Genomic DNA, 12,953 nt, shown 5'->3' with positions numbered 1-12,953 from the left:
ATGGAAACAGACCCTTTGGTCCAACTTGTCTATGCTGACCCAGATATCCTAAATTAATCTAGCCCCATTTGCCAGCATTTGGCCCATATCCCTCTAAATCCTTCCTATTCATATACCCATAATGTTGTATTTGTACCAGCTTCCACCATTTCCTCTGGGAGCTTATTCCACACATGCACCACCCTCTGTGTGAACAAGTTGACCCTTAGGTCCCTTTTAAATCTCTCCTCCACTCTCATCTTGAACTAATGTCTTCTCCCATCCCAGGGAAAATACCTTGTCTATTTACCCTGTTCATGCCTCTCATGATTTTATAAATCTCTATAAAGTCACCCCTCAGCTTCTGATGCTCCACGAAAAATAGCCCCAGCCTATTCAGCCTCTCCATTTAGCTCATATCCTCTAACCCTGGCAACATACTTGTGAATCTTTTCTGCACCCTTTCAAGTTCCACAACATCCTTCCTGTAGCAGGGAGACCAGAATTGCATTCGGTATTCCAACAGTGGCCTAACCAATGTCTTTGACATGACCTCCCAACTCATATTCTCAATGCACTAACCAATAAAGACAAGCATACCAAATGCCTTCTTCACTATCCTATCGACCGGTTACTCCACTTTCCAATGAACCTGCACTCCAAGGTCTCTTTGTTCAGCAACACTCTGCAGAACCTAACTGTTAAATTTCCAAGTCCTGCTCTGATTTGCCTTTCCAAAATGCAGCACCTCACAATTATCTAAATTCAACTCCATCTGTCTGCGTCAGTCCATTGGCCCATGTGATCAAGATCCCATTGTACTCAGAGACAGCCTCCTTCACTGTCCACTCCACCATCAATTCTGGTGTCACCTGCAAACTTACTAATCATACCTCCTATGTTCACATCCAAATCATTTATATAAATGACGAAAAATAGTGGACCTAGCACTGATCCCTGTGGCACTCCACTGGTCATAGGCCTCCAGTCTGAAAAGCAACCCTCCACCACCACCTTCTGTCTTCTACCTTCGAGCCAGTTCTGTATCGAAATAACTAGTTCTTCATGTATTCCACATGGTCTAACCTCACTAACCAATTTACAATGAGGAATCTTGTCGAACGCTTTACTAAGACCATATAGCTCACTTCCATTGCTCTGCCTCATCAATCCACTTTGTGACTTCTTCAAAAAACTCAATCAAGTTCATGAGACACAATTTCTCATGTACAAAAACATGCTAATTATCTCTAACCAGTCCTTGCCTTTCTAGAGACCTGCATCAACAAAAAATAAATTGTAGAAACTCAACAGCTCCTCAAATCAATGTAAAAAGACACAATAAGTAATAGAAACATAATGCAGGGAGTATGCACATCACTGTTATACTTTATGTACAGCATAAATACTTGAACATCGTGGTAGATTGAGGAAAATAAACTATATAATTTTTGTTGGTAATCAGGAGTGCCAGTTGATAACGTGCTGGTAAAAACAAAGTTTACTGTACCCCAGTCAAAACCAAACTGATACACATTCAGGCTTCTAATTTAACACTCCCTGCAAAACTGCTTCCATAATATTGTATTTTAGATCATGAATTTTTCCATTTTAATCAGTATAAAATTGACAATGAACAAGTCTAATTTTAAAACACTGGATTTGCACTGCTCACAAATAATCTGAGCTTGATATCACATCCATTTTCAATATTGTATGCACGGCGAGCAATAATTATTGAAATGCTTGCAACTTAAGAGTTCTAAAATTGAAATTCCACACCCAGCGTACAATCCTGCTCAAATGAGCATGACTATCAGAAACTGGAAGTATAAGCAAAAAAACCAGAGAAGTCAAGTTAACCACAACTCAAGGACACTAACCCCGCCATTAGCTGAGGTTGAAAACTTTTCAGTGCTCAGTGATAGTGGCAAAACTCTCCTGCTGTTAGGAAATTCACTCTTTTATATCTGAATGCCATAGCACCAACAAGGAAATGTGCACACTGTTTTCATAAAAATAATTGGCCATCCTGTCATCACCTTACCCATTCACTTCTGTTCTCGCTGCCAGTAATCTGCCTTCAATCCCACCTGCACATTAGTCTATTTAGGGGCATGAGCAAAAGGAAGATTAGAAGAACTGAAGTTCATACGATAGAATCCCTACAGGGTGGAAGGAGGCCCATTGAGTCTACATTGACCCTCCGAACAGTATCCTACTCAGACACACCTCCCTACCCTATCCCAGTAATCCCACAATTTTCTAAGGCTAATCCACCGAGACTGCACATCCCTGGACACTATGGGCAATTTACTGTAGCCAATCCACCTAACCTGCACATCTTTGGATTGTGGAAGTAAACCAGAGCACCTGGAGGAAAGCCGCACAGACAAGGGGAGAATATGCAAACTCCACACGGACAATCACCCGAGGCTGGAATTGAACCAAGGTTCCTGGCCCGGTACAGCAGCTGTGCTAACCACTGAATTGTCATGCCGCTCCCCCTGGTATATAATTGCTGGTGCAAGAAGAGAGTTTTCTTTGTTACTTAACTGAAACATATCAAAAATGGACACTAATTAAAAAAAATTAAAATTGTTTAATCCTTTCCAGGATTAGATTGGGACAGAAACAGGACATGGCGGTGGTGGTGGCATTTATTTTAGAGGGGAGAGGTTCATGTTCATAAAAATAGTTCTGGCAAACCTTTCTCTCGAGTCATTCCTTAATATCATCAGGCTATTGCCCCTCTACATGCAAGTCTCCACAAGCTTTTTCACAGACATAGTGCCATTTGAATGAGCTGCTACAATGAATGTTCAAGCAGTCCAGGTGAAACAAGAGGCACTGCGAGAAGTGCTCTGTGAACAATCTATACGGTTATATCAGTCCCAAGCCAAGTGGTGACAAATGAAATTAAATGCTAACATTTTCGCTGAAAATAGGTCACGGCTTTGCATGTATTTGCTTCCTAGCTACGAACCCAGTGTCCCAACAGTCATTTTTTAATAGTATTTTGGCGAGACAAATGAAATAAAGTGAAATTAAAGAAACAGTTGACAGCCCTTTTACAAGGGACAATAAAATGAAAGAAAAGCCAAAATGAAATTGACAAACTTTAAACTGAAATACGATCATGAGAATTGATTACGTATTTCAGCTCCTGTGGTGTCCACTGGTCACAGAAGATCTCAAGTATTTCAGTGGACACCATATGCTCCCTCTCCAAGGTCACCAAGATAGTCCCTCTCGGTAGTTAATTAAACAATGCCCTTTATCTGTACAATGTAATTTGTATACCATTAACATGTATTCGCTCTGAGTCTCTATTTGTCAAATGCTGACCGTTCCTGACGCAAACTTGCACTGATCTGCATAATGATGCAGAACAAACATAATTTCATTTGTAGCTGGTTTTATTGTTTATATAAAGTCATAGCAGAAGTTTCCTCATTAATTCATGGCTTTTTGTTTCATTAGAGCAAAGCCACAAAAACAATAATGGACTAAACAGGATTCTAAATCTATATCACATTGGCTGTTCTGGGCTCTCAGTCAGATTGCCACAATTGGAAAAGGAAGAGAAAATATAAACTGGAATTGCTCATTCTGTGACTTTTAATGGAATGTCATCAGAATACGAACTGATCAGCCTGCGCTATGATGCTATACCATAATCATTAAACTGACTTGCACATGAAAATGAACACTTGGATTACAAATTAGTTCAGGGCAATCATACCTTAGCAAGAGTTAATGCCTTCAAAGAATGAGAGTAGAAAATTGAAATAAAGTCTGTGTACATAAAACTACAAAGTTTTAACTAAGAGAGACCATTGTTGCCTTTCACTTTGAACATTTACTTTGTGCTGGACAATACATCAATACTTCTGTAGATTTGAGAACCATGCCGGCCTTCAGCCACAATGTTCAATCATCAAATCATCAGGTAAGCACCTTCCAAGAACAATAAGGTCTCCCAAGTGTTACTAACATGCTTTCACAGTTAATACTAATATGAAATGGACTAAGCAATCATATATTTCGTCAGCTACTTGTGTGACCTGATCATATTCAAATTGATTGTTAAATCTTTCCACACAGTAAATGTGACTGTCGTTTGAAATGTCTTTCATTGGAGAGTGAAGACTTAGAATATCAGAGACATATAAGGCCATACACAAATCTATTCCTTCTTTATACACAGAATGATCAAACAAAAGAAGGTACTGAACTCTTCATTTTACATCCATGTTTGCATTGCAACTTATTTAGACCTACAGGTACGGAAGCAACTAACTTTAACCATTTTATCACATGCTTAAACCATAACAAAGGGGTAAAAGGAACACAGTCACTTACATCCTTCATAAGCTCATCGGATCCAGGGGGGCTGCAATCCATATCAGTGACATCACCTTGTTCATTGGAGTTACTGCCAAATTTACCTGTTTTAGAAAGTTTAAAATCCATTCAGTCAGTACAATGAACAGGACACAACATTCAGTCACTATTCTGGGATATGTTAATTCGATGCAAGTAATTTGTCGAAGTGATCGTATCCGTACTAGTACCAGAAAGGACTTGTTTATAGAAATGTGTCTATATTTACTGTCCAGGGCAGGTTTACCCGGCACATTTAATGAGAAAATAGTCTCTTTCTTGCACATCTGCCTTTTTTCTGTAAAAAGGTTGTTATTTATGCTAAAGATGGAATAGTTGAATGAATGAAAGGTGGAGATGATGCCTAGAGAAATAAAAACAGTTGGGCAAACAAAGGAGGGGGTAAAGGTCAGCCTGAGAAAATGAGTAGATGCTGATGGGGGCTATTAGTGGCTGACAATGAGCTGTTTGTGGTAGCAGTCCATTGATAACAAGGCCCGGTGTGTGGGGTTGAGGTAAGGACATGGAAGAAGGTGCTCAGGCCCTAAAATTGTGAACACGCTATTGAGTCTAGAAGGTTTCAGGGTCCCCAAGTGGGAAATGAGGTGCTGTTTTTCCAGCTTGTGCTGAACTTCACTGGAACACTGCAGCAAGCCCGAGACAGTGATGCTGGCCAGGGAACATGGTGGTGTGTTGAAGTAGCAGGCAACCAGAAACTCAGGGGCATTTCAGTGGACAGTATGTCTAGTCTGCACTTTGTCTCCCCTTTGTAGAGACAACAACTATACCCTTGGGTACCCTGTAGCCTTCCGGACTCAATATCAACTTCAACAAGTTTAAGGCTTGAGCATCTTCTCCAATGTCCCTACCTCAAACCCATCACACTACTGCCAGAAATAACTCATTGTCAGTCACTAATTGTCCCCATGAGCAGCTATTCATTTGCCCAAGATGACCTTTATCCATTTCTTTGTCTGCTCACTGTTTTTCTCTTTCCTTGGGCTCCATTTCTACTTATCATTTACTCCTATTGCGTCCCCCCAACCCCACCTTGAGCATAAAGTCAGAAGTCACACAACACCAGGTTACAGTCCAACAGATTTATTTGAAATTTGGAATGCTGCTCCTTCATCAGATGAAGGCACTTGTGATTTCAAATAAACCTGTTGGACTATAACTTGATGTCATGTGACTTCTGACTTTGTCCACCCCAGTCCAATACTGGCAACTCCACATCAACTTTAGCATATGTACCAGACTTTTACAATCAGTTCTGGAGAAGGGTCAGTGGACCCAAAACGTTAACTCTGCTTTCTCTCTACAGATGCTGCCAGACCTGCTGAGTTTCCCCAGCAAATTCTGTTTTCATTTGTGATTTCCACTTTCTGCAGTTCTTTGTTTTTTTTCTCGTCATTATCTGGCTGCCCAATCAAAAACCATGCCCTGGAATACTAAAGATTGCAATTCAGGAAATTGTCTCAGCTATCTGCGGGGGCTCATTAAGCTCCTCAAACAGGTCAAATTATTCCCCACCTTCCTCTTAGATCAAACAAATGCCACACAAAATTTATAAGCCGATCTTATTTTGATTCAGTCTTCTGAAGATATTTTAATTGCGTATATTGCTGTCCAAGCATGATTAATCTACCGCTTTATTTCAAAAGAGCAGAGCTGTATTAACCAAAAGTTATTTGATTCCTTTGCGTCAGCAGAATGCCAAAGCTGATTGCGTTCTGCTTCATTTTGTCAGCTTGACATTGCATCAAAGTTAAACAAGGAGGTTGGATAACCTAATACTCTCCTCCTGCCTGAAGTCATGACTATAATTTCCTAAAAAGCTGCACAATTTCAACAAGCAATGTCTTGATATATGATATATATCATATGTTGCGTAATACATTCATACCAAAATTCTCTCTCTGCTGCTATGATTCCCAACAAAATAAATTTGACGTGTTACTAATATTCATATAATGAACATATTGAAAGTACAATAGACCTAAATGAAACCAAAGCAACTTATTTTCAAGTCATCCCCAAACTTTGACAGAAGAGTTAAAAACATTTATTCAAAGAAGTAATCAATCTAATTCCACCTGACGAAATCTGGTAATCATAGAATTCCTACAGCTTGGAAACAGGCCATTTGGCACATCAAGTATACACCAATCCTCCAAAGAGCATCCTACCCAGACACACCCCACTACTCTAACCCTGTAACCCCACAGTTCCCATGGCTAATCCACCTAGTCTGCACATCCCTGGGCACTATGGGCAATTTAACATGGTCAATCTGCCTAACCCTGCACATATTTGTGACTGTGGGAGGAAACCCATGGCTGTGTGGAGTTTGCAGAATCACTGGAGGCTGGAATCAAACCTAGGTCCCTGGTGCTATAACGCAGCAGTGCTCGCCACTGAGTCACCGTGCTACGCTAATGTTTCTATTTCTCCCAAACCCCACATAATATTGAAAAGAACGATTTCTCAACAACCTTTTATATCCCAAGCATCCAACCAATGTCTTATGAATCAAATCTTTAAGAAAAAGTAAAAGAAAACAGAAAAACAGAAAATATCAGAAATGCATGGCGGCTAATAGGTCAGCCAAGAAAACAAGGAAAACTCAAGACTTTGAGATGGAGCAACTCATCAAAATGTATCTTGCGCTTTCAGACAGTAAAAGAACAAACATGGCTGAAACCACTGAATCTAAATTTACAAAAGTACATGGGTGAATTGATGGCGGAACACAGGGTACATAATCTGCCAAAGCTGCTGAATAACTTATGCTCACATTTTTGCTGTCCTTCAGGAACAATTCGATAAACCTTATATGGTTCGGAGATGTCAAGCTGTGAACGGTCAGTTACTTCTTCAAAGTCTGGACTTTTGTTGAGCGCACAACGAAGTCTCGTTTTCCATGTGGCAGGCTCTGCTTTCTCACCTTCTTTATATTTTCCTTTGAAAATAGCCCAAGCCTATAAGTGCCATGTAACATAAAAGCATAAGTTAGTAGCAAGTCTCAACAAACTCTTTGGTGCATTATGAATTATTCTTGTACTGGAAGCCATTAAAGTGGTGACCTCTCACATCTCTGATTTCTGCTAACAGTTAATCTCCAGTCAATAGAACTGCAACTTCCTTTTCCACCTCCAGTTAAAGAACAGGCTTGGTTTTGGCTGTTTTAATCCAAATGTTAAAAAGCAGGTGATAAAATAATAAGATGCCTTCCCACTTACACCTGTATTTGTGAGATATTTTATAACAATCAGCTATGTCCTTGCTTTTATTGTTCTCTCAAAACAAAACAATTCTGTCCAAGTCTTCTTAAGTTTCACAATAGTCCAAGTGACAAGGCAGACAAAGGCAAGGGGAAATTTGCATCTTGGATGTTAGGTAGATATTCCAATTACTTCTTTTCCAATAGAAATACATTCACCTTCTAAATATATATATTTTACAACTTTAAATGTTCCACTTGACAGTTGCACCAAATCAAATGGTTTTTAAAATAAAATTCAACAGAAGCAAAACAAAATCTAGACATTAAGAAACTTTGTGCTTAAAGAGTTACAGTGCCCTTAATCTAAACATACTGCCTCAATGGATGTTGATACACAACTGAACTTCAGATTAAACCTTTGTTCAGCTGCCAAAACTTTGCCCTAACTGCCACTTAATAATGTGTTATATTCAACTGGAAATGTTCAGTTCTCTGCTCTTGTCACTCAGCGAAATTTCCAAATACTTCCACAGTCCGATTTCCAGACGCAAACAAAGAGATCTATAGCTAAGGTTTTCAGTTCAGAAAAAGATTTACAAGACTCAAAGCCTTATTTCTGCCTTCTCATCACAGATGCTGCCAGACTTGCTGAAGTTTTTTTTTTAGATTACTTACAGATTAGATTAGATTAGATTACTTACAGTGTGGAAACAGGCCCTTCAGCCCAACAAGTCCACACCGACCCACCGAAGCGCAACCCACCCATACCCCTACATTTACCCCTTACCTAACACTACGGACAATTTAGCATGGCCAATTCACCTGACCTGCACATCTTTGGACTGTGGGAGGAAACCGGAGCACCCGGAGGAAACCCACGCAGACACGGGGAGAACGTGCATACTCCACACAGTCAGTCGCCTGAGGCGGGAATTGAACCCGGGTCTCTGGCGCTGTGAGGCAGCAGCGCTAACCACTGTGCCACCGTGCCGCCCTAGCGGTTCTCCAGCAATTTGTTTTTGTTTCATGTTCCTGCATCTGCAATTCTTTGTGTTTTGGATCTGTAGCTGGTTCTGTCCCTTGGACTTGATAATATTGTCATTAAAAGCATGCTCAACTTGGGTAAATAATCCCTCCCAATAAACTAAATAAATAGTTTTTAAAATACTTTCACCTTCAGTCTTAAATACATCTTACATCCAGCTTCTTGCTCTATACATTTTTTTCGTAAAATGATTTTGTTTTCATTGCAACAGCTAAATCCCTAAACTTACTGCAATTGCAGAATCTAACCTTACTGCAACTGGAGAGGCTACTGCAAGATAATGAGCAAGAAAATATTGGTCATGGTAGTGAATGAAGCAAAAATTGCCACTATTTTCTACACAACTGAGAAGTTGGCTTTCATTATTAATTGAGACACCCCTTCACTAAAGTAATATCTGTAAAAAGGTTAGCTTTCTCAACTCCTCGGAAAAATACCGTATAATTTACATTTTTCGAATTCAAATTATGCCCCGACAGTTTTGTCTTTCAGCGAATCTCATTCCTCGAAAAACATCTGACAACATCTAAACTGAGCTCAGGTCCCTTGATACAGACCGGCCTCAAAGTCAATGAAGCAAATTGGTGTGCATAAAGATGTCTATATCCGCCTACAGCTTGGTAACTGGACTAACTTGCTACAAACCTCCAGAGTGTCCCCAAACCTAATCTGTATGCTTTACCATTGGCTACATTGTAGCTAAGTATTGCGATTGTGTATTGTCAAGTAGAACTGCTACATGAAAATTAATAAATGCAGCATCATAAACTGTGCCAGAATCGTCGTACTTTGAAGATCGAAGCGTCCACCTCCTGGTTGTAGTCCTGTTTCCCGGCGTGTTTCCAGGGAATCCGAAAAGTCACTTTCTGCTCATCATCCCACACCAAGCCTGGATACTGATCGCTATCAATCTGGTCAATGAGCCACTGTTTGAGACGGCGCATACCGGTGCTGTTTTTATCGACCATGCCAATCCTGCAATAGCAACATTTTAACCCATCAGGGAATAATTACCTGGTAACTAACGAATTGAATTCGTCCTAAATCATGAGACAAGTTACTCAGAAACAAAATATTATTTTTAAAACTATTGTGAAAAAGTTTGTAATGCAGCATTGAAAGTGCACCCTCACCCTTGCATCATCCCACAGCAGCTCTGCGCCAGGTATAATTAACAGAGGTCTATTACCAAACTCCAGTGCTCGCGTTTCCTCTCCTGGTTTCGTATCTCCTGTCCTTTAATTGTCTGACAATCAATGCCGTCCTATCTCGGTTTGAGCTGAACTGTGCGTTTATGAACTCGTAAGAAGGTGGGGCTTATGTTTGACAACTGTCAGCTCATTGACACGGCGGACTGCCAAACATTTTAGCAAAGTTCAGGCGGCGGGGCCAATCAGATGGGAAGGCAGGAGGGATTTCCTCCCAGTCTAAACCGTTTACAAGAAATCAGATGGGTTGGAAGTCGGTGCAGTGGCGCATCTGATGGCCGTGTGTGTGTTAACTGAATATCCCTCTCTCTTTCTGGGAGGTCTGAGGACCGCCGATCACAGTTTCCAGCAGCACATTTCGCGAAAGACGCTTTTTATTGTTTCTTGATATTCAGTCCATTGTATTTTCCAGTCGTATGGTTGTATCCACGTAGGGGGAGAGGGGGATTTACTGAGTGGCATGTACTGCTATTTAATTGGGGGAATTTCCCAGGTCCTGTACGCCTCCTCCTGTCCCAGGGTGGTAATAGTATCGGGGAATGAGAACCCTGTCGCAATTCTCTTAAGGCATTTTTTTTATGAATTCCCAATGAAACAACCCCTCCGCACCCCCTCATTTGTACAGACTTTATTTTCATTGGACAACACCCACAGACGGGTGTTGTACGTTTAACTGACTTGTCCAGCAGTGGTCAGTGCACCAAGTTGACACTTCCGTGATGAAAAAAGAGACCATCAGAATATCCTTTCTCTGAATCAACTTTACCTCCATTGTATCCAATTTACTTTGTTCCCTCTACCATTAGACTTGAGAGCTGGATATACATCGGAAAGTGATGGATTTACACGGCTACAGAGATAGAGAGGGAACTGAGTTGAGATCGCTTTTTCAGAAGCCCACAGGGTACATCGGGTCGAATGGCCTCCTCATGCACTGCAAAATTCTGATTCCTATTCCCAATTGCCCAGTTTCTCTGTCATATGTAGTAACCTTCAATACCAGCACTTCCAATCTGACTTTTTTTTTAATCCAACCCTGGATTCATCACCTACCATTCCCCTTCTAGAAGGAGATAGTGAGGATTGCAGGTGCAGGAGAGTCAGAGTCGATCGGTAAAGTCTGACGCTGGAAAAAGCACAGCAGGTTAAGCAGCATCCGAGCAGCAGGAGAGTCGACATATCGGGGGCATAAGCTCTTCATCAGTCCTGCCTGAAACGTCGATTCCTGCTCCTCGGATACTGCCTGACGTGCTGTGCTATTTCCAGCGCCACATTATATCAGTACCCTAATAAGTACAGCTCTCCACCGTGTCCAATCTATCTCACACATTTCTGCTCGCTCCACTTCCCCTCCCTCAAAGAATAATGATGGGATTTCTCTTGTCCTAACTTGTTGTCCAACAGCCTGTTTTCAACATACCATCCCATTCGATTTATTACCATGTCCAGTGATAGCACTACCAAATGCATCTTCCCAAGCACTCCGCTTTCAGGATTCTGTAAAGATAGCTCCCTCCATGACATATTAGCCCTCTCCTTGGTCATCTGCAAGTTATCCCTTTTCCTACTGCACCTTTCCATGCAAGTGCATGAGATGTAACATCTACACTTCCACTTCTCTCTCCTCATTATCCATGGGCACAAACACTCCTACTCTGTGAGATTCATTTGTATTCTTGCAGTTTCGAATAAAGTATTTGCAGCTCATAATTCAATCTCCTCTACACCAGGGCACTGCTTTGTGGAACACCTTGATTCAATCCTTGAGGACAACTCGAGGCATCATGTTATTTGTCATTTCAATTCTCCACCTTGTTCCCATCCAGACCTGTCTGTCCTCAGCCTGTTGCAGTGTTTCAGTGAAACTGCAGCTCCTCTTTCAAATTTGCACTTAAAGTCTTCTGGATTCACCTCTGAGTTCAATTCTTTTCAATATAACCTCACCTCCATTTTAGTAATATTTTTGCAAGTTGTGTTTTTCTCTCTTTGTTTATTTAATTCAATTTCTTTCAGGCAGCAACCTTCCAGCCATTTTCACCTCTTATAGATAAATCTTTTGTTCTTTTACTATATCTATTAACACTCTCCTTGACCTTTGCACCATAAAACCTTTCGTCATTCAATCTCTCCTGCCTTCCACCCTATCATGGACCTCCCATCCATCCCACAACACACAACCCCACCTTCACTTCATACAGTCATAGAGACATACAGCTTGGAAACAGACCCTTTGGTTCAACACATCCATGCCACCAGAAATCCTCAATAAATCTAGTCCCATTTGGCACATATCCCTCCAAACCTTCCTATTCATATACCCATACAGATGCTTTTTAAATGTTGTAATTGTACCAGCCTCCAATACCTCCTCTGGCAGCTCATTCCAAACACACGCCATCCTCTGCATGAAAAGGTTGTCCCTTAGGTCCGTTTTGTACCTTTCCCCACTCACCTTAAACCTCTGCCCTCTAGTCTTGGATTACCATGTTACAACACGGTGTAAACCGCTCTGCTATTTTAAACGCGACATGCAGAGAAGCTCACCTCGTGCCGTAAATCTGTTAAATTTCGAGAGGCAAAGAACTATCACAAATATCACTATTTGAAGAAACATTATTCTTTAAGTCCAACCGAGAAAATTAAAACAACATCTATTTACAACTCTTTCTCTTAAACCTATTTTTTACCTCCCAGTCTACAATACTGGTCCGATAAAAAAATACCCCGATATGCGATTTACAAAAAAAATTTCCACCTCAAAACCAGTCAGCTTTATCGATTCTCCTTTGTAGATTTTTCTAGATTGGCTTTGGTCTCCTGCTGCACAAATGTCTTATGGACAGATACCTTTCAGAGAGCTCTTTGGCTAGCAGTCTATAGTGGTTGGTGTTCTTGGCAGCTCTCCCCCTAACTGTTCAAAATGTCCGGTTTTATATCCCAAAACATAGGATCATTTCATTGGTTTGATGTCATCCCAAACAGTAAAATTCAAATTGGATTGGATTTTGGTATCTGGGGTATAATTTAAACTGATTGGCCGAATGTGAATTTGTTTTTGTTCCATGGCAATGCAACTCCGGTTATTTGTTTCAACCAAATGTTGCAATTT

The 12,953-nt window shown here is 40.8% G+C and overlaps 1 protein-coding gene across 2 annotated transcripts in view; it reads right to left on the bottom strand.

Moving 5' to 3' along the window:
- The window catches only part of irf8 (interferon regulatory factor 8), a 28,624-nt gene extending 18,702 nt beyond the window's left edge, over positions 1-9,922 (bottom strand). The window contains exons 1-4 of one of the 2 annotated variants that reach the window (XM_043706617.1): positions 9,826-9,922; positions 9,425-9,611; positions 7,163-7,346; positions 4,345-4,430 (exon numbers count right to left, since the gene is read on the bottom strand). In XM_043706617.1, coding sequence (XP_043562552.1) covers positions 4,345-4,430; positions 7,163-7,346; positions 9,425-9,604 — 450 coding nt within the window. In that variant the 5' untranslated portion in view covers positions 9,605-9,611; positions 9,826-9,922. Of the gene's footprint in view, positions 1-4,344; positions 4,431-7,162; positions 7,347-9,424; positions 9,612-9,769 lie in introns of both variants that reach the window. The other variant, XM_043706616.1, reaches the window with a different exon arrangement.
- Between the last annotated feature and the right edge of the window lie 3,031 nt (positions 9,923-12,953).

This window comes from Chiloscyllium plagiosum, chromosome 17 (assembly GCF_004010195.1).
Source record: "Chiloscyllium plagiosum isolate BGI_BamShark_2017 chromosome 17, ASM401019v2, whole genome shotgun sequence".
In the NCBI taxonomy this organism is placed as follows: domain Eukaryota; kingdom Metazoa; phylum Chordata; class Chondrichthyes; order Orectolobiformes; family Hemiscylliidae; genus Chiloscyllium; species Chiloscyllium plagiosum.
Note: the sequence above shows the minus strand (reverse complement) of the source record. Positions and strands in the feature narration are given on the sequence as shown.